We start from the raw sequence: 22,472 nt of genomic DNA, 5'->3' as shown, positions 1-22,472 counted from the left end.
ACTCAGATTGGTACCTGCTGACAAAAACAAACTGACCATTTTTCACCTGTTTTGTCTGCAAAGCCAAAATGGGGCACTTATTCTTGCGAACTCCCAGAACTTGGCTGACAGGATTAGCAATCAAAACTTCACTTCTTTTAAAGTAGAACATTTCCCTAATTAAAAATATGAAGCAATGAACATTGACCTTTGCGATGCTGTTTTTAAAATGTACTTGACAAACATCATACAGATCTGGTTAAGACAGTGCTACCAAGTGAATGTTTACATCAGTAATTATGGATCAAGAGGAGAAATCTTCCTGGGACAGTTTTTATTTTAGTTGCAATGAGTCACTGTCTCCTTGCATAAACTGGTGGATCATATGGTGGTTGTAAATATGCCAGCAGTTCAAATTACTCTGTACTAATAAATGTGAACATACTATTTACTCCTGGTTTATAATGTATGCTTAATAGCAACCATGCCAAAACAGAGACATAAGGCAAAAAATACCTTAAAAAAATCTCAGAGCACAAATACAAGTTATTTGCTTGCTACTGTTGACTTCTACACCAGTCTTCTGTAATTTCTGTATAAAGAGCCACATGCTACTGGACTTACAAAGGCCCTCTAGAAAGATTTCCTTTGCCTTTCAGGTTTAAACAGTGTTACTAACTTATCCATTAAAATGCAAAAGCAATTCAATTTTTCAATACCTATGGTGGTGTTTCTAGAAAATGCACATCAGAGCTTAAAAACTAAGTATTGGGGTTCAAGGAGAGTCAGGAAATTGTATCCGGGATGCTTCCTGAAATCTGCTCCTCAGATCCTGAGTCATGAGAATTTTGATGACACAGTGAAAGCCACTCAGTTTATTCAAGCCTTTCCCAACCAGGCAGTAGAACAGGTGGTCTCTCCTGTTTCAGAGGAATGACAGAACCAGCACAACTCTATACTGATGGTGGTCAGCAGTGAAGTCCTATTGTCATTACTGCTAATTTAACTATTTCTGCTTCTAGAGCTAGGAAGGTATTCAAGGTCTAGGTACTCTTGTATTTTTATGCTAAGGACCAGGTCCTGGCCTGGGTAATCTGACTCTACTAGGTCGTTATATGGAGTGAGGGTCCTCCTCTCTGTGGTGCCTGTCAACATTTCCCCCTATTACGGAAAAAAAAAAGACGGATTTGTAACATCCAGGTCTTCTCCCTGAAGTAGAGAAGAGCTGCCCAGAGCCAGTGCATACGGTCTTTTTCCAGTCACTAGCATCCCCTGGAAGAGTTCTAACTCTAAGCAGAGAGAACTAACCATAAACCACCCCAGCTCTGGTGTGGGGCAGGAAGCCACCATTCTTCTGCATTTGGCTCTTGTGGTGCAGAAATGCAGTCACTCAGTGCAGACGGTGAAAGTATAACCCCAACCACAGTTTTTACTCTTCTTCGTTCACATTACAACTTAATTAAGATGCTCTGTTACTATAGCAAAGCCTGCTGGCATGGATTTTCAACAACAACAGTTATCTCTGCTTGACTCTGGAGAGATCACCATGACAAAAGCTCAAGCCTGGCAGGCACACCTATGAAAAACATACCTTGTATAGTCTAGGAGAAAATGCTTACAAGCATGAGGCAAAAACATACTTCTGGATCAAGTCACTTAACTATCATCAAGTTCCAAAAGATGCAAGTAGAGAGAAATCTTTTTCTTCCATAGAAACTGTAGTTGATTTTGTGTGGTCTTTTCAATTTGGGAAAATAAGGCTTTAACCATTCATGGTGAACACACTAGGAGAAGCAACCAGTATTTACCCAGATTTACAGTAATAGGTATTTTATATAAATCAGAGTTCATTATTATTAGCACTTGGTATAGAACTTTTACAAGAAACTATTTATCACATCTCACCTTGGCTGCTGCTTTCTTCATCAGTTCCAAAGCAAGTTTTGTATTCTTCTTCACACCTTGGCCCTAGGAAATGGATATGTGAAACAACCATTGTTTACAAATACAGGTAGATGAAAATTCACATATACACATTCAAAATGCCTTTTAGCATTGATACTATTATTTACTAGGTGTTATTTGGCTTTAAACAGCTACAACAAAGCAAGCAGCCCTGTGCTCATCCTCCTTTCACAGCTTTACAAAATCTGAATGATTCAGTCTAGGAAAAATTATGTCACCAGTCAACTCAAGTGATTTTGACAGGTAAATAACATCACAAATCTTTTAATTTTGGGCAAGTAAGGCTGAATAGCATTCAAAGGTGCATAGATTTGGCAATGAGTTAAGAGCTCTGAGCTTTCCTGGAAAAGGATGTCAGAGTGTCTCTAGAGGAAGTACACAGATCTCATACTGACAATGTTCATATAAATTAATTCCAGACACAGGTCAAACACACTATGGATGCTCAAAACTAACAGAAGCAAAACTGAAGCAAGCATTTTGTAGGGAACAGCCCTCCAGTGTCAAAGGAGTGAGATGAAGACCTAACTGTTCTTCACTAATATTGTTATTGCTACAGAGTAAATCTGAAAGCACTGCAGTGTGTCACTGCAGATAACTTACAAATGTCCACACCATAGGAATGATTTTTTTGAAGTGAAAATATGAAACATGACTTACCTTAAATAACACAATGGCATAATCATATATTAACACTGGATCTTCTGTTTCTATTGCACCCTTTGCATACCATTCTATTGCAGCTTCAGGATTTTTTGCTACTCCTTGTTGGCCCCAAAACAGCATCTGAGCCAATCGTTGCTAAAAGGAAACAACACAAGCACTACTGTTATAAACGCTAGTATTGAAACTGGAGTTGTAGGAGCATACTTTTGCAGGCTTAAATGGATTTTAAATATGTGAAGAAACTAGTTACACGTCCTCAACAGTTTGAAAACAATTTGTTATCATGAATATTCAGAGGGCTTCCCAGTGGTGAATCGTACTGATATTAAGTCTACAGCAGATTCATTTTTAACAGCTGTCAGTACCACAGAAGTGTGGCTTCATTTAAGTGCAGAGGTAAGTGATAAAGGCAGGCCTGATGCACGCAAATGGGCCAGTGTTACAACATATTGCTGCTGGTCTCAGATCAGCAGCAATAATGGCACTGTGCCAAATGCAAACCCAGGGAAAATGATCAGAGAAGGAGGTTGTTAAGTCTTGACAGCACTTCCCTCATTGTGTCATCGTTATAGCTTTTTGCATGCTCTCCGGATATTATCAGACAGAAACATGGGACATAGATCAAGATCATAAAAAAGAAGCAATTCTGGGTGGAAAGGTAAAACATCTGTCTGCTTCACCGTCCTCCACAACTTTCCTATATAGCCCATAGATGTACCTATGTGATATGCATATAAAACCAAGAAAGGGGAAATGTATTACTTTATACCTGTGCAGCTGCATTTCCTCTTGTTGCTTCATGTTTTAGCCACATAAAGACATCACCATTTTCTTTTGTTTGGGCTTTTAGCAGTTCATCATCCATCAGCCTTATAGTTTCAACAAATGCCTGAAGAGCAGATGAACAGGAAAAAAAACATTACACAATGAATTCATACATCTGCCACCAAAACGAAAATGTTGCCCATTTTCTATTTATCCCTAAAAATTCATGATTAGTTCTGGGTTTTAAAATTCTCACCACCCCTTTGCTGGCCAGTGCATTAAGAACCATCCTTACATCTACTGTAAAAGCCATCTACAGCTTTGTTACAGTACAAAACTGTAAGTCCACTCTACATTGGAAAAGATGTGCTAAGATGTCAACAGCTGAAAAAAACCCACCATCTTTGTAGTTTTAAAAGCACTTAATAATGGCAAAGGAGTGCTTTCAAGTCTTTTAAGGATTTTTAACTCCTATAGAAATCTCTCTCAAAAGATTAAAATAAAAGGCTGGCAGAAAGTTTGAAGACCTGTCCCACAGCACTCTTATCTAGGTGGCTGTCTGCTGATTTTTAGTTCTTCAGCAATCAAAATACCTCTATTTTTTGTACAACCGTTGTTCTTTCTGACAAGCCAGGATCCTAGTACTGGCCTACCTTTAGTATTCTTTACAGATAAAGTCATGTTACCTCCTGTTTAATGACTAAAATCATTTTACTGTAACTGTGTCTCATCAAATAGCTATTTAACAGCCAAACCTTCACCTTGGATTATAGAAAAGGTTTAAGTATTAAGAGAACAATTCATCTTTTGTGTGAACTTTGTGATGTTTGGCTACTGAAAGAGCAGATCAGTTGCTTAATGGACACTTTCAATTATATCAGCAATCAAAAAACTGAGTGAGGAATTAGGGCCCAAGAATAACACTTACACCTTAACTGAAAGGCAGACATATGGACAATTCTGAGGATTTGAGACTAACTTCGATTTGGTTCCCCTCTTGCTAAGAAATGGGGCAGTGATATGTACAAATAATTTGGAGAACTGTGTAACAATCACAGAATCACAGAATGATTTGGGTTGGAAGGGACTTCCACAGATCATTTAGTCCAACATCCCTGCCATGGGCAGGGACATCAATCAGATGAGCTAATATTTGTAAATCCAGACAAAAATGTTTAGGCCACCTAATTAATATTAATATATGTATAGTCATTTACACAGAAAACAAATTCAGATGAACTTGTAACTTTTTTACCTGTTCCCCTTTTATAGTGTGTTGATCCAATGATGTCTTTATTGCAATATTACTGTAATAAGCATATGACAGCTCCAAATCAAGTGGATAATTATTAATGCCTTGGTAATGTTTATAGCCAAGATTCATCGCAGCAAGTCTCTCGTTTCCCTGAGCACCAACCAAACTGTACAGCAGTCCCTGGCAAAAATCAACAGACATAAACAAGAGTAAATTCACTGCACATCTCACACGTTTAGCACTTTGGTGGAGATTTACAGGGAAAAGAGTGTTCATACGGGTAGCTGATATACTAGCTATACCCTATATAACCACAGTTACAGAATCAAGCACAGCCCTAAAGTAGTTAAAATGTCTTCTATATGTATAGAAAGATTTTAAAGAAAAACTAGACTCTCTAAAATACTTTTCAAGCACTGCACTTATTCTGCCACCATTAAGTATACAGCGTTCTTTTAATGCCATTTTATTATAGTGTTAATTATACTCTGACACTTTTTATACTCGGCAGTGGCTAAACTAGTCTCACTCATGTCAACTGGAGTTTTCACACTGAATTAAAGGGAAACATATGGAAGGTAACAAGCTGCACTTGAAAATCTTACCCTAAGGATCTGACAGGACTAGAAGGATGGGACTTGTGGCTGACAAGGTTTCAGCACAAAGCTCCCTTGAGGTACAAATTAATTGGTGCTAGAAATAGTCGAGGTACTGCACATTTGCCAAAACCATTTCCAGCACTACTATTATTTTTCATCCACACAGTAATAAAAACAGTGGTGTCCCATCTGTGCTGGATATTAAATGATTTCCTACACTATCTGAGGTGAATCCAATAAAGAAATTACTGGGCCTCCGTAATTAGCACTAGGTATACTCCATAATTAGGGTATAAAAAAGGATCCTGTCTAAGGTATGTTGTGTTTGATAAACCAGAGTGAGTTTGGTCTCAGACTGGCCTCTCAGGGGTTCTTCTGATTTATCATCTTGTAACCACATCAGGCAGATCTGCTATTCTTTATGAGCATTTTATATTACACTGTTATGTCACAATTAAATCTCTGTTGGCAATTTCAGCATAGCCCTCTGCCAGTGACATATAAATCACTTATTTCACTTCCTCTTTATTTCACCTTGCAACAGAATCACACAAAAATATTTCAGTTACTTCCAACTTGCCTAAAAGGTCAGGAGCTCACATGCATGGCAGTTGCTCAGCTGAAGCATGGTCAGTTTATTTCCAAAAGAAAACTGTTCTGCTTTGTTTACCTGCAATCCACTGACCATAATATGTTCAGTGACACATTTATGCATACTGTAAAACAGTTCTTCTTATCTGACTATAGTATGCAACCTTTCCCCTTCAGAAATTTGCCTGATCAGAGACTTTTTTCACAGCTATCTACAAATGACTGTGAGTGACTCGAGGGTTATTACCTCACCCTACCTCCTCAGCGACTGGGAAAAGCAGTATGTTCCATGTTGTTCCCCTTACCATCATTTTTAGTTCTTAATCATTATTGCCTTGTTCTGGATGAGCAGACTCTCACCATCAGGACTTCATAGAGACTTCACTGCCATTGAGCTGTTTGGGGAATCCCTTCAACCACAGCCCAGATATCGAGGCCATTTCACATTTTTTATTCAACTGATCATAAATTCATCCCATCTCTAAACTGCCTTTAAAGGTAATTAATTTCATAATTTGGTAATAATAACCAAACATACTAAATATATTACCTTTGTACGATCCAAAGACACACCAAGCCCTGTTTCAAATATAACTGCAAGGAAATAGGAAGCCTTATGGTATCCACAACAACTGGAATCCACCAAGAGAGGGACAAAGTAGCCCATATTGCTGAGGCCATCAGCGCTGGACAGACCCTTTGCAACCTTCTCAAATATCCTCTGGCCAACTTCTAGAACTGCATCACTTCCATCTTCTAACACTAAGAACAAAACACAGGACACACAGTTATTGCAAGAGTTAAAATCAGGAACAGATTTACCCTCCTTACTTCAATGGGATTGAGACAGACTCTGTTATTACTCATACTGAGTGATATTCTCAATGCAGACAACCAAAATTCCTAGAGATACAAGGTACTATTGAATAGGAAAGGTGAATAAAAATCCAGAAAACTGTCTCAAAGTAACTAATCACTAAAAATTAAGTGTATCTTGATTTCCTTCTACATAATATTCCATCCCCCATTTGCAGCAAAACATATAAGCCACATGTCACTCCTTTATTAAGTTAGCTGATATAAAACAAAAAAAGTATAAAACATGAACTGAAGTCAAAGCATACTAACTCACATGACATATATTGTGGAGTTATTCAAGAACAGTGAAATAAAATACCATTACCATCTGAAACACTGAAATCCATCTCTTGTAACAGTTTGAACAAAGTGTGGTACTTCTCCTTGAGCTCTTTTCCCCACGTGAAGGCATCACATTTGGATTTTTCTCCATATTTGTGCATCAGCTCCAAATAATAGTTTTCATAGTAACCTAGAGAAAACAGCATAATTAAGACATGAAAACTGATTTGGCTGGTCTTCAAAAATAGTTTCTGGTAGAAAAGAAAGATGTTTCTAGGGTAAACCAAAAATTCATGAACAAGGTAAGCACACCCTTAACAAAAAGTAGTGCTAAAAACTTATACAGCCAGCACAGGCCACTTACAAATACATGAGATTTCTTCTACTTTCTTCCATACCCTGGTAACAATACATGTGGTTGAATTCTTATTGGAACATAAGCTATTTTTCAGCACACATTTAAGGTACATTACTCTTCTTTCACCAAAGTGGTTGCTTTGGTATAAACCTGTTGCCTACTGCACTTTAGGCAACAGTGACAGAAACATACTAAAGAAAAAAACACCCATTTTGGGGAAAGGGCTTAACATACATATGCCTTCAGGGTCATTTGGGTATGAAATAGAAGAAAGGCAACTGAACAGTTCACATGTAAGCTTGCAAACGTCTCTTTGTCCCTTTATGCACCTGTCTTATTAGAGAATAAATATCAAGAACGTGATATTAAGTTTGTGTACCATGGCACAAAAGTCTTTGCAGGGACAAACCCACAATTTTAGCTACCTGTAAGAAGGCTAAACTCTTCAAATTGCCTTTATTCTTGTTATGGCTGAATTGAAGTTTACTTTTGATGACTGTTATCCAGATTCTGGTAAGAGGAAAGAAAACAGGTCTCCAGAGATGACAGTTTAAAATTCATATCTCACAGATCAACACTTACAATTTCTTTGCACTTTTTCGCCTTGCCTTACAATATATCTGTACTCATAAACTAGTTCTTGAATGTCCATACATCTCTCATAGTAGAGTTCAATTTGTTCCATTGTTTCTTTGTCATGAAGAGGGTTAGAAATCTATAAAAGGCAAATGATGGATAAATGGCATCTACAGTATCTCTTGCTGTCCACGCTTGGTTATAAGAAATGTTGTAGGCAACTAACAAAATCCCAGATTATTTAGTACAGTCAGCTTATCTGGTACGTCATGTTAATGTTCCAGACAACCTGATGCTGGCCACAAGAGACTGTGACTTTAAACAGTCAGTATAATCCAAGAAACCATGAATGAACTTCCAAAATTGACCAAGTCTATGTGACTTTTACCACCAATCTCAACAAACCCATAAATTGACAAAATGTGTTCAATACTGTACCATCAAAAACTCTGGGAATCAAAGCAATACTGAAAATAAGTCCATAGTAAATTATAGATTTAGGAACATTGCTTTACATAGTCACTTCTAGAATTCTGTTTTATCTCTTAGCATTTGAAGTGGTAACTATCATTCCTAGATTTCAAGAGGATAAGACCATATTTTGTTTCTATATTCCCAAGTACTATTATGCTTCATAGTAAGTTTATCATTTGGTAAGAGCTTCAGTTAAAAAAACCCAACCCATACATTCATATCTAGCTGCTAATACTTAAGCACTTCCAAATACTGCTTTTGTTTACCTGTTCTGTTTCCAGCACCTTGAGACGATAATATTTCACAGGTCCAAAGAATCCTTCAATACCATTTACATACCCGCTGCCTCCAAGAACAAAGTATCCAGCAGTGTCATCATAATAAAAATCTTCCCTAAAACTTGACGACATGAAAGAGAAGTTGGTTACCATGAGGTATTATGAAAGAAAAAAAAAAGAAATTTGTATCTCAGAATTTCTGTAATTGACAGCCTTAAATTCACTACCAGTATCTTTTTCTTTTCTCATCTGTTGAATCTCAAAATCTACTCTGCAACTTAGTGTGATAAATTCTAGAGTGAATTTAACAAATCCCTTGTCTACAAACATATTAAACCAGCAGGGTGTTTATTTTTCTGACCTGTAGGTATCTTCTGGTGTTTTATGAATCACTACACAACCTCAAAGATTTCAGTTCCAGCTCTCCCATGCACTTTTCTAAAATTGCTGTATGAAAATTTAAGTTATCTGTCTCCTAGAGTTACTACCTGAAAATTTATGATTTCTGGTTTGTAAACCACAGCAGAGAAGGAACAAAATTGCAGTCTGCCATGCAATTTACTGTTACATAGTTTCCATATTCAAAGTTTGGTGTTCTTGTAAACAAGAAAGAGTCAATCTTAAATTACAGTGAAAGAGAACAATTAAAGATCCATTAAAAAAAAATATTCTGTTACTTAGAATAAATGATAGAGCAAGTATATTTTTGGTAGAAATCTTTCTCTCTGCCTAAGCAAAGCAGGCAACAGCTTCACTAGTGAAATTCTAGCTTTCACAGCAACAGCAAAATGTCCCTTGATTTAGGTAAGGCCAAGACTTCATTTGAAGACTGATCCTAATGCCACTAACCTTGCCATCAGCTTTTAGTAAGAGTTATCAGACTCTAGTACTAGGATCATATAGCATGTTAACTCAGCTAGCTCATGGCACTAACAAAACTATTCAACTCACGCTCAGTGTAAGCACACTAATGCAAACTGGTTTTGAAAGCATGGAGTGGAGAAAGACCACAGACATTTTGAAAGTCATCTGGAATCTCAGTTACAATCTTGTGCTCTCCTGCTCCCATTTTCCCTATCAGAAGACATACACATACATTACTCAACAAAGGGGAAAATGCTGCTTACTTAAAAGACTGATGATGATGTATTTTCAAATTCTTCCCAACACTGCTTGCTTCTATCTAAAAGAACACATAATGTTAATTATAATAAACAAAATATCACAAGGTACATTTATTAAGCCATTTCAATTCATAGTTCTAAAGATTACAGCTTCAGCTTGAGGCATCTCTTCTGCACTAGGGGATACTGTCATGTACCCAGTATGTGTCAGAAGAGTTTTCAGGGAAAGCATAAGCACTGGTCTGTCCTGGAGAAGCATGAGAGCGGAAAAATAGCAAAAGTAGCACAGATGTTGCCTACGTCAGCTATTTCACTCCTGTGTTCAGTTACAAGACATCAGTACTTTGCTGAAGCTTTTATTTGCCAAAGTGTGAAAGGCTGCTTGATTTCATATAGCAGAGATGCTAAACGAAGCAAATACCGATCTCAAGAACTTGTAGCTTACAGCTGGAGAGTAGTCACAAAGCTAATGTAGCAGGTCATGATTTTAAAAAATCTGGGTTCAGCTCCTACAGGAGATATACTTTCAGTGCATCAGAGACTTTCAGTGCCAGAATGGTTAAAGGAGTTCAGATGCCCAAGAAGACAAGGTAAGATTTTAACATGTTTGGTATTGTAAAAAATTGCCTTAGGACTCACAAAGCAACCCTGCAAAATTTTTAAGGATTCATCTGTACCTTCAGATGCTCTCAAAATCTGGCTCCTAGTTTCCCTTAATTTCCCAATCTTCCCTAATTTATATATTTTATCTTAGATAATGCTGGACTAAATGTATCTAATTAATGTAAGTGAAATAATCATAGAATCATTTAGATTGGAAAAGACCTTTAAGACCACTGAGTCCAACCACTAACCCAGCACTGCCAGGTCACCACTCAACCATGTCCCTCAGCACCACATCTACACGTCTTTTAAACACCTCCAGGGTGACTCAATCACTTCCCTGAGCAGCCTGTTCCAGTGCATAACTAGTCTTTCAGGGAAGAAATTTTTCCTAATATCCAACCCAATCCTCCCCTGGCACAACTTGAGGCAATTTCTTCTTGTCCTGTCACTTGCTGCTTGGAAGAACAGACTGACCCCCTGCTTCTACAACCTAGTTTCAGGTAGAGAGTGATAAGGTCTCCCCTGAGCCTCTTTTTCTCCAGGCTAAACAAGCCCAGCTCCCTCAGCCACTCCTCATAAGACTTGTTCTCCAGACCCTTCACAAAATTCATTACTCTTCTTTGGACACAAAGTGCCACTAAGAAGATTCCTCATTACCTTTTGAGGATCGTAGCATTTAAAACCTTACTACAGGAAGACACGTCAATAAGACAGAAATGAACCACAGCTTTATCTGTTCCAGAGAATGGCTCTAAGTAATGAAATGTTTAGAAGTTCAGTTCCACTTCCTCTTTTTTACCTTATTTTGTCCAGAAGTGAACATTTATTAAGCACATTTTTTATCTTACACTTGACAAATTCACTCTGCTCTCTGATGGAAGAATATTTTTGCTTAATCCAATCATATAAGAAATCCTCAAATTTCCATCAAGTCAAGACTAATACACCCTGTATCACTACTGACAGTAACTCTCATGCTTGCAGCTGAAGCTGAGCTTCAAGATCTATAGGGTCTTCCCTTTCCAATGGACTTAAACTATAACTACAATTTAAACAAGCAGAAAAAGACAGTTCTGATTCTATAAAATACTTTTTTCACTTTTCCTTTTAACAACATATTTAAAGCATATTATAATAAAAGTAAATACACATTTCTACCCAATTTTCTTGAAAGTCTGCTTACCACTTACTTATTTAAAAAAGGTGGCTTGCAAAAAGAACAGCAGTAATTTAGCCTGTACATTTCTCTCTCAGTACAGCATTGCTTCAGCCTTATCAGTCATTTACCTCATATTTGGAATTTGCTTAGTTGTTCTTGCTATTAATTAGCAATTATTTTTACAATTCAGAATGTAATCTATTAAATAATTTTCAAGGAGAAAAAAGTTTAGAAAGAGAAGACTAAGCACTTTGATTATTTTCATGCCCTAATATCTTAATAGCTGGAGGTTCAGACAAGAACTCAGGCAAGGAACCAGTGTTTTCCAAGCTGCTTTTGGAAGGTTTTGTGAAAAAACATTTGTGATTTGTGAAAATGAAAACTATGTATTTCATCTACTACAGAGCAATACTGCAATATTTTTTCAGATTTTTAATGGTAGTCAATTGTACGCCACTTTGCCAAATATGCAAACTTTAGAAACTGCACATGCCTCCTGTTAGATAATACATCTAGGCAAGAGCCATGCTGCTGTAGAGAAGCCCAGACACTTAAATTTCCATATCAGGATAGTAAAAAGGCCTAAGCCTCCAAGTCCAAAGCCCTTCACAGCTATTAACACCATATAACTTAAAAGTATCTTCATAAGGTATCTAAACCAAGAGTCCTGGTTGCCTGTACAGTCAATAAAATCTCTGGAGAGCAAGTGTTTGCTAAGATAGCCACTGAACACACAGTAATTCTAGGCTCCTAGCTCAACCATCTAAGCTGCTCTGAATATCTGAATAGTTTTAGATTTTTCATTCTTTTGCTCATGCATGTACGTAATTCTCTCAGCTATTAAGAGGTTTGTCAAAGGCATAATCAAATTAGACAAATCTCAGCCTTGATCCTGTAATTCAGCAGCAGGCATACCTGTCCACCCTTGAAAGAGAGATCCAGTCGAAACCACTGCCTCAGAGGAAGGCTGAAGCTAGTTTTCACTGCAAGGTCATCTCCTCTCATGAGGTGCACCTGTATATGCACATAACCTGACAGAGCAACAAACAGAGAAAAAGGAAATAAACACCACAGAAGTATCAACATTAAAAATGGGCTTCCTAATGTATTATTCACAGTGATTCTATCTACTTCATCTTCTTCACCACCAGAGATCTTGGCACTCATGAGGTAAACACTCCACATTTCAGTTACACATCTCAGATGCTAATGCCCAGACTCTCACGTGAAACCACGGACTCAAAACCAGCTGCTGGAAGGATAAACACACTAAACATAAGGCAAACAGGGAGGGTACCACAATTGATCTCAAGCATCAGAAAGCAGACATGGCTTGCAGCAAACAGCAGACAATGGTATCTACTCAACACTCAACCACTAGCACAGGAGAATGCAATGATCAAGCATGAAATGACTACCCTCCACTACTTGGACTTGCAGAAGCTGCACTTGTGGTCCGAGCTCCAACGAGCAGAAGAGGCTACTATGATACTCTAGTCTAACGCTGAGAATAAAACTGGCCCTAAAACCTCTTCAAGCAAATCTCTTGTCAAGGGGCTAACTCCCAGTAGAGTTGCCATTTGTTCTTCAAAGAAAAGCATCCAATTTAAAATGGACAGATTAATAATCTAGATTAATTAATCTAGACAGAAAAAGATGGAAATAGTAAGAATAATAGATAAGAAAAGATTGGTTGTGAAACTTAAGAAGGGGGAAAAAAATAATGTCTTATGAGAAAGCCAGCCAAATCTGCCCACTTACGTCCTCTATGAGCCTGCCAGCCAGCCCCCAGCTGCTGAACTTCAATCTCCATCAGAGGCTGAAGAGCTGTCTTCTGGCAGAACATTCCTCTACTACAAGTGTTGCTAGACTATGACAGTGCTACCTCTTAACTTTTTTATGGATCAGGGAAACAAACTGTGCTTCTTGAGCACTGCAATATAGGCAAGATCTTGAATCATTTGGACTTTTTCTGAGGCTATTTAAAATTTCCAAAGATTTTAATGTAGTGTCTATAGAAGGATTGAGAATAATATTAAAATAATATTATTTTAATAAGAATAGCAAAGGTTGTTCATTGAGATAAGACTCTTTAAAACCTGTGTGTTTTCCTGTCCTGTAGATTGAGTCTATTAGCCAAGACTAGATGGTATGCAACTATTTCTCAGTTTTACCTTATTTAATTAGTAGCTACTTTCCTCCTGAGACACTATAGTCAAAAAGGAACATTTTCCAAGGGGTCAGATTCACAAAATAGGTCTGATAATATATTTATAAATGCTATTCTTAAGTACAAATCTTTAAAGACTATATTAGACCCCTTCCAAAGGCCATGAATAACACCACTTACCTTCCTCATTTAGAAATACAGCAGGAGTACTATACATTTCTTTTGGATCAATAAAATAGAGTATACCACATAGATCCTTTTCACAGTGATGGAGTAAATACAGCCAGATTGAAACGGTGAACCTGCATGGGCAAAAATAAAAAAAAATCCACTCCTCATGAGAAATCTCCCTATAGAATTTGAAAAGCATGCATTTCACTTTAATTTAGCAAACCTGTTTCACACATGTAATCTTCAGAATAGAATACATCCTCTGCAGTGAAAAATCTTCAGAGCAACAGTATTTAAGACTCTTGGATCTGTAATCTCCTTTTAACCACGCACTTTTGTGGTAACAACATGAGAGGAGAGTAAGGGAGTGTTATCTGAATCAATTCCAGAATGTTGGGTCAGAGCTACTGCCGGATCCCACATCAATAGGGAACTGAAAACACGACCAAGATGACCTGAAGCCAACCCCCCTGCATGCAGGCTACAGTACAAAATCCCCAAATGCATGGTCTTGTAATCTTGGTTGTGGAAGCCAGGAAGAACTAAGCTGTGTCTTATACACTAAATGCCAACTGTGAAAATGTGCTCGGGAGAAGCAATTAAAAATTAATCCAGCATCTGGGTAGTACAGATAGGTATGAAGAGCTGTCACAGAGCCATCACAGGATAAATAAAGGTGGAACCTGTGCAAACTATGGAGCAGTGCAAAATAAAAACCCGAAGACCTGACAACACTATCTACCTATTAATTTCAGTTTATAATGTTTGAATTGTTTATAATGCTTTAGAATTGGGTCAGCTTGCCTTGCTTCTCTCTCAAGAAGCTGCTGAACACAGAGTACCTTGTATCTTTTCCTGAACTAAACCAATATAGGTCTGAAAGCCTAAGACCTGCTCTCTTGCTTAAAAAAGATGCAAGGGTGGTGAAGTTTTCCCCAATAGAGTCTATAACTCAAACAACTAATAACTCCATATCCTCCAGAGATGGTACATGCTTGAGGTAGAAGGGTTTTCAAATCACAATCACCTGTTTATTGATTCTTACAACCTACAGGCAAACACTGTGCTTCCAGAAATACTGCTTATGCTCATGTAGCTCTCTTTTCATCTTTCATCTCTGGCAATACAGCAAGCTTCAATGCCACAGCCTCCATTTAGGCCTTGATTGCCAGTCTGAACACATAATTTGTTCTGGACAAACGTCTCGGGGCAGAGTTGGGATAATGCTGACTCCTTTCCCCCAGCTGCTGCTGCAGAATGCATTCTGTACGGCGTGAGCCGCCCCTCACAGTCCCAGCCTGTCCTTACTGCGGGCCGCCCGCTGGCAGCTACCCCAAACGGCAGCTGTCTGTCTCCAGTCCTCTTTCTTTACAAATCCCTGACTGAAATCAAACGAGTTAGACCCATCTGCATCTATTGGCCTGCTGGTGCACCAGGGAACCACTGCCCACATGCGGAGAACTGAACAAAAACGCTCTTCTTCTTCCTAACAGAGCTACCCCAGGCTGCCACTCACACGACCGTAGCACTCAGGCAATGCTTTGGGTTAGACACAGGAGACACCACCCAAAGCCACGAGAAGGTGGAACTGTGGGGAGCAGGTAAAGACCTGCATAAATTCATGCCATATATTCTCAACCAGAGTTTGCGTGCCTCAATGCCAGAAGCAGAATGCAAGCATGCTGGTGAGCAGTGGGCTGTGCAAACCAGGCTCTCACCCATCCAGAAGAGGCCAGGAGCTAAAAATTCCTCTGTACTTACGACTTCAGGGCTATAGTTTGAGGGCTAATAATTTGTATGCAACCTAGACTATCTAGCAAGCCTTCTTTGGCACTCATTGTGGTCACAGCCCAAACACAAACGAGCAGGCAAGTTCCAGTTCCTGCAATCATTTCCTATTTCTATAATAATGTTGCCAGGATAACAGCATCTGGTGGAAGGGAGATATATTTATTTATCTCTCTATATACTTCTTCCTCTAAAGTTGCAAAATATGACAGAACACTTGTCACAATCTGGGGAGGGAAGAGCAGAGAAAGATGATCTTCCCAGAGTGATGCTTCTGTAACTGAAGAACATGCAGGGGCTAAGGGGCTTTACTCCTTTACTCCAGTCCAGCTAGGACAGTTTACACAGTGATGGTGAAAGGAGACAGTGTAAGCTCAAGCTGGGAGACTTACCTAGGCTGGAGACTCTATCACTAATGGCATGTCAGATGCAAAATAAACTAGAGTGTGAATTTATAAGGAAAAAGCTGCTCCACATTGCTTGCCCTTGCAAGAAACTGTACTCTGGACTTAAGTCTGCCAACCGTGTTTGAAATGCAGATCTCTGTCATGCAGAAAACCCCGGGCTAGCTAGTCATGAGACAGACATGACAGCACCTAACTGCTAACTCACCCTCTGCACCTAACTGCACCTAACTGCACCTAACCAGCTCAGTTACACCTGCTACTGGCACCTCTGACACAGCACTGCACTGACACCCACTGCAAGTATCTTTCTGAGGTTCAGCTTAAGCCTCCCCAAAAATGACACCAGAGAACAGAAGGAATTGCTAACCAGTTCCTCACGAGCCTTTCCTTAAATTAGTAGGCAGTATTCTTTTAACTTGTGGTATAGCTTAAGAGTTTAAGTACATTCTATAGCCTTCAATAATCAATTACAGCCCACTTCAATTAGTTGCCTATACTTACATGGGATAATCAATCTGATGTTGTCTGACTGTCTCAAGTTCTCTGTTTTCAAATTGTTCAAATTTCTTCACGATTCCTGTTTTCTCCCCACTGGAAGCATATATAAAGTGGAGAATCTGGACATCATCTGCAAAATACAATCTTTCTTAATCTGCCAGACAACAAGCATTGGTAGTAATTAGCTCACACTCGTACAGTCAAACATTTGAATCACACAAAAGATTAAAAATTAACACAAACCTTCATTAAGTCCTTAAGAAGAACTTCACTCACTGTTATTAACTACATTACAGTCTTGGACCAAATAACCCCTGGAAAGTGAAGTGGAGTGCAGTGGAGTCCACTTCCAGATGGTATTAGAAGCAGGGAAGGAACAGGCTTATTTAAATCCAAGATAGTTAAAGGAACCAGCTAGAAAGGAACAAACCTTCCATTTCTGTTACTCACTTAAATCTCATCCTATCTTTGGTTATGCCTATGTGACACTACTCCACCACTCTTGGACTTGCTCTCCATTCTCAGCTCTCCATTTTATACTGTATCTATGAACAGATACCAATTCTGTTCTTAACTGATATGCATAACCCTGTAACAAATCTCATAAAGCTGCCCCTTTTAAGAAACAGGAAAAACATCTTCAAGGCCATGATGTGTCATGAGCCTTCCTAGAAAAACCACCAAAACAAAACTAAACCAAACCCAAAAGCCAAGCAATTTCTTGTAAGATTATTTTAAAAAATAAATTCAAATTAAATGTTATTTCCTCCTATTTCTTGTTACACTGTTTTTGTCTATAATACAAGATGTTTCACAGTGTTGTCAGAGATCACATGCTGTCTCCAACAAGTATTTTGGAAAGCCTTGGAAGGAAACAGCACCATTGCTTCCCCGTTCCAAAATAAATGACGCAATTAGTACTATGGGATTTTCTAGCAAAGAACCCTTTAGAAGTAAATTTTCTTTTTCCTTATAGGTGCTGTTTTAGACATACACTGAAAATAAAAATCATTTGGGGAAAAAAAACCCAACATACAGTTTATTGCACTATAAAGACTTAAAAATGTGTTTCTGAGTGTATGGCCATCCTCTTAAGCAGAAGTAGACCAACTAGGTGTGTGAGAATTATGTACATAAAAGCTGCAGGACTGACCCTGAAATAACAAAGTAAGGGACTGAACAAGTCTCTCTGAAGTCAAAGGAATAATGTCTACTGACATCAGTGGGTTTCAAATAAAGTTGTCTGAAAACACTTAGAAGAGAAGGCCAGGCTGCTACACATCTCCAGGCCAGGTGAAATAAGCCAGCTCTGAGGACATGATGGCTTCACTCATTTTCAGCTGTAACCCCACAGTGTTTGTCCAGTAAATCATTCTAATGTAACATTTACCAATTACTACAGGTCTGGACTTTTTACCTGCAAAACAAAGATGTTATGTTATGTTAGTTTCCTTAGGGAAAAACATGACATTATACCTACCACTTTCATGAGGGCACTGAGGTATCCTGTTTGCCTGGAGCATCCATAAATAGTCAGCACCCCACTGAAGACAAAGTTTGTGGTCCTTATATGGGCGCTCAAAAGGGGGAACTGCTTCCAAAAACGTGTAATTCTTGGCAACTGCATCCTGGTAGTCTTCATTCTGCTCCACATCATAGCCACTAACTGATTTGTGACTAATCCATGCATATAATATCACACTGTGCACTATTATTGAGTTTCTGATGATATAATCATCTCTGTAAACCATGACGCTTGGAAATTTCAAATGTACTTGTCGAGTTCTGCTAACATAAAGGTTCTTCTCATCCTTCCATCTCCTTCTATACACTGGTACACCAGTCCTGAACTCAGAGGAAGCTACAGCTTCCAAGTTGATGATACAAGGCTTAGAACATAAATACTGAACTGAAACCACAGAATTATTAAGAACTTTCTTTTCTAAAATGTTTAAATGAATGAAGTCCACATAATTTATGTTTTGTTCAAACTGTGGAGTAACTGCCGTTGTCCGAAATGTCTCCTTTCCAGAGGCTGGCACAAAATTCTGGAAAAAAACCCAAACCACAAAATATGTTAACCAGAGAATCTAAGCTTATGTGATTACTAACATACTTGTAGCAACAACAGAGCCCTGCACGAGCAGAACGTTTATATACCACACTCGAACTCCAAAATCCCAGAGTTCTTTCACGCAGCAGGCAGCCGTGGGTTACGGGAGAGCTGCCACCCCAGGTTTTAATGGCAGCAACTCCCCTAAATCAAATTCTCGGAGTTACGCACGCTTCTACAAACAGCCCGTATTTGCTGGGTGCACCCTCCAGCCCTTCCGCCAGCCGGATCCGCTCTGAGATACTGGGTCACACCTCATGTGTTCACACATCGGCCTCAAGGCTACACACGAAAAGGTACCAGCAGTTATTCACCACACTGCTCTGCACTAGCACTGCCACAGCCTGACGTTTCTCTCTGTGTTTAAAAAGTTAGCTAATTTTGTTACCTCTCCTGCAGGTACCTGAAGGGCAGAATAACAACTGTGGCAGCTCATAATGGTTTCCTCAGAATGAATGAATGTTTGTGAAGGAGCCTATTATTGAAATGTTCCTGTCCTGAAGATGGACTTAGAAATCTGAGCAGCAAGACTAGCAGGCATTTGCCCAGCTTTTGCTCTCCACAGTTATGTGCATTATAATATACTTTGAGAGTGAGCACTTGGACACACACCAGGATTATCCTCCATGCTGAAGTTCTTGTCACTAAGGCCTCAAACAGCTTCTTTTCTGTCTGCTCTGCAGTCAGTGTCCAGCTTCATGCACTGCCAAGGATACCGAGGATTACTCAGCTCAGAGGACCAGCCACCAGCACAGCACTTCTGCCAGGTCCCCTGATCCCTCTGAAATATTCAGAATTGTCTCTTAGGATTACCAGGGAAGCTGGTTGTTAAGATTGCTTAAAATGAGAAGATCTCTCCTGGGTGACTTTTAACTTTGTTAAATTTAAATAAATCAGACTGAAATATATCTTGAATATCTACCTTGGATTGATGGCTTTTTCACTATGATTCTCAAAATATTTAAAAGCTTGGGCCAACTCATTAGCACATTCCTAATTACCTGAATTATGTGCTGTGCACCTGGAGGACAAGACCTTGCCCACGACCCAATATGCAGATCAGTAAAAACCCCTCACAAAAGAAATTATTTTTCATTTTATGTTGACACTCCTTGAGGACTACACTGAAAAAAAATCAAGCCAGTAACACCTGTGAGGGCATAAATATTAGGAAAACTCAGAACTAATGTTACTTATACTACTTCCTTGTTCCTATAGATGAGGATTTTCGATTTAACTATGTGATTAGATGCTATTTTTTGCCCGATCTCTGCCTTCTTAAAGGCACAAAAGTGTGCTAGGGTTGCAACTGGAACACAACTGTGCATAGAGGATACTAGTTACTCCAAGATCTTGACTTTATTTAAGGCAGAAGCTGGAAGACTCAAGGGAATGAGGGAGCTTTTGGATGAGAAAGTTGGCTATCATTGCTAGCACCTGGGTAACTCTAGATAACTAAATTTATTTAAGGTTCTGAGGTCTTTCTGAATAAGCCATTTTCCACAAGAACCACTGAGTGCTCTTTATCTTCTTGTGTCCGACAAAGGACACTGGCAGCCAGAAGCGCAGTGATGCTGAACACTCATAAACAAGTGTGCAAGCACCAAGATATACACTTTGAACAAATAAAATGCAACACACTCCATAATGTCCATATCTAGGCTTTCTACAATAGGCAGTCTCTTCAGAGTGACAGCCGTCCTCTCTGGCTCATTTCCCATTCTCTAAAATGGACTCTGGAAGAATGATGTGTACTGAAGGGGCTAAAAATGGAACAGCAATAGGACGCCGGTGTCCATTTGAAAAGTTACCACCACATCATGTAGTGACACACGTGCAAAACACTGATATAAAAGTTGATTAGAGAACCTTGATTTTAATGGTGATTTGAATATCTTTCAGAGCTTGACTTGACAAAGACACTATTATTTCACATTTGCTACATAGTTCTTCGATTACAGATACCTTCAAAAGCATTAAAAGCACATAGCAGCAGCCACAAATTATTTTAAATCTCTTCCACTTGATCGTTATCATTCACATTTTTTACATTTTTTTATCTTACAGCAGAGAGTACTTGTAAACAGCTTACTCGTTGCGATATGGGGGCTGTGTCATGAGGAAGATGGTAATATATTATGAAAGTAATGCCACGTGGCTATCACAAAATGCAGAAGTCAATCAGGTAGCCACTACCACAGTGTGCTTACCACATACACACATTACTGTCAAAATGCACACAGCCAGTTCTCCATTTTCTCAGGGTCTTAGCCAATACAGAGACATGGGAGCTGGCCTCCAGCGAAGACAGCTTGTGTCTGGCCACTGTGCACTAATAAAGATGCAGCAGTGTATGATGTGGCCATCCAGTTTCCAGAGTGGCAGAAATTTTGTGGTGGGGATTCCAAGGTAGGAAGTTCTGCAACCCAAAGCCAGTTCCTTGTAGAACAAACTCCATGATGATCCTAGAACAGGATGTAACATGACTGCTGATGCATAAGGTTAGCTTCGACTGTGCTAGTCTTACTGCCTTTCCCCTTAGTGCCTGTTCTACTAAATAGCTCCCATAATGTTACTCAAGAAACTTTCCTTTGTATTCTTTGGTGCCTGGGTGTTAGTTAAGACACGTCCTGCAAAAATGCATGAAGCCTGTCAGGGTCTGCTGTCACACCATACCTAACAAACCCTTCAGGAGGCTCGCCCAGTAAGGAGCATGGTGCAAAGACCCCTCAGCGACCCCTGATGCAGCCATGGCAGAGACTGCAGTCTGTAAACTCTTCCAGGCCACAGCTGACTGTGTTATCACTTGGCTGCCCCAACACAGTGTTCCCCAGTGCACCTCATAGTGTGTGTACTATCTACATGCTCCTGCTCCCTGAGAAATCCCAGTTCTTCTGTCTCCATTATTTCTGACGAGGCAGAGTTAATTGTGCATTCACCTTTGACTACAGACAGCAGGGATGAAAGGATTACACGAGTGTGATTATGGGATTTCAATAGACCCGTTCCTCCTCACAGTAAAGAGGCGAGCCACACTGGATTCAAAACATTACCAAAAACTAGACAGAATTCAATAAGAAAGACATAGAAGCTTTGTTGCATGGAACAACTTCACCACAAAAGCTGTAGAAGTTTTTTTCCATGATCTTTTTTTTAAAACCTGCTGAATCTGAGGGAGTTAGCGCATGTCACTGCATCAGGTGTTGGGGTAAAAACCACTGTGGGAGGCAATCACAACCACCGGTAGAATGTGAAAATTTTCAGCAGCATAATATTACAGAAATTACGAGAAACCATTCTTTCACTCCTGAGTATAAGATCTCAGCAGGACCCTCCCTGAGCTCACCCCTGCTGAAACTCCACGTAACCCTAAGGAACGGCACCTGCTTGCACAAAGTGAGGATAACCGTGGTGCTTTATCTGTGAACGCCTGCCATGTCATGCTAGATTTTAAGATCTGTGAAAAGCAGACATGCCAAAAAGGCTGTTGATCTTCTCCCAGTCAGCATCAATATCATACAGGCACACAATGGCTTCAACTGGAATTTGTGTGCAGCAGCATAACGGAGGAAAAAGTACTGTAGCAGATGTCTCCAAAATAGATCTATCTCAGTAAGCCAGTGCAGCACCGCACGCACCCGTGCCCCTGTGCTTGGCTACCAAAGGCACCCCCTTCTCTCAAGCCCCGAAACTGGACGTCACCTACGACGGGAAGCCTTCTCACTCTGGACGTGACGCCCTAACGTTCCCCAGCTCGGTAAGACAGCCTCAACCGGCGCTGGAGCGCGGG

General features: G+C 39.4%; 1 protein-coding gene across 1 annotated transcript in view; it reads right to left on the bottom strand.

Moving 5' to 3' along the window:
• SEL1L3 (sel-1 suppressor of lin-12-like 3 (C. elegans)) overlaps positions 1-18,605 on the bottom strand; it is a 32,459-nt gene extending 13,854 nt beyond the window's left edge. Inside the window, exons 1-13 of the mRNA XM_008938826.1 lie at positions 18,050-18,605; positions 16,573-16,699; positions 13,886-14,007; positions 12,451-12,566; positions 9,774-9,829; positions 8,635-8,767; positions 7,901-8,033; positions 7,004-7,150; positions 6,371-6,576; positions 4,631-4,810; positions 3,380-3,499; positions 2,605-2,745; positions 1,885-1,947 (exon numbers count right to left, since the gene is read on the bottom strand). Of these exons, the coding sequence (XP_008937074.1) occupies positions 1,885-1,947; positions 2,605-2,745; positions 3,380-3,499; positions 4,631-4,810; positions 6,371-6,576; positions 7,004-7,150; positions 7,901-8,033; positions 8,635-8,767; positions 9,774-9,829; positions 12,451-12,566; positions 13,886-14,007; positions 16,573-16,699; positions 18,050-18,320 (1,815 nt within the window). The 5' untranslated portion in view covers positions 18,321-18,605. The remainder of the gene's footprint in view (positions 1-1,884; positions 1,948-2,604; positions 2,746-3,379; positions 3,500-4,630; positions 4,811-6,370; positions 6,577-7,003; positions 7,151-7,900; positions 8,034-8,634; positions 8,768-9,773; positions 9,830-12,450; positions 12,567-13,885; positions 14,008-16,572; positions 16,700-18,049) is intronic.
• Positions 18,606-22,472: the final 3,867 nt, after the last annotated feature.

Source organism: Merops nubicus, unplaced genomic scaffold, assembly GCF_000691845.1.
Source record: "Merops nubicus isolate BGI_N331 unplaced genomic scaffold, ASM69184v1 scaffold21384, whole genome shotgun sequence".
Classification (NCBI taxonomy): domain Eukaryota; kingdom Metazoa; phylum Chordata; class Aves; order Coraciiformes; family Meropidae; genus Merops; species Merops nubicus.
The sequence above is the reverse complement of the archived record's forward strand: the minus strand, read 5'-3'. Positions and strand labels throughout refer to the sequence as shown.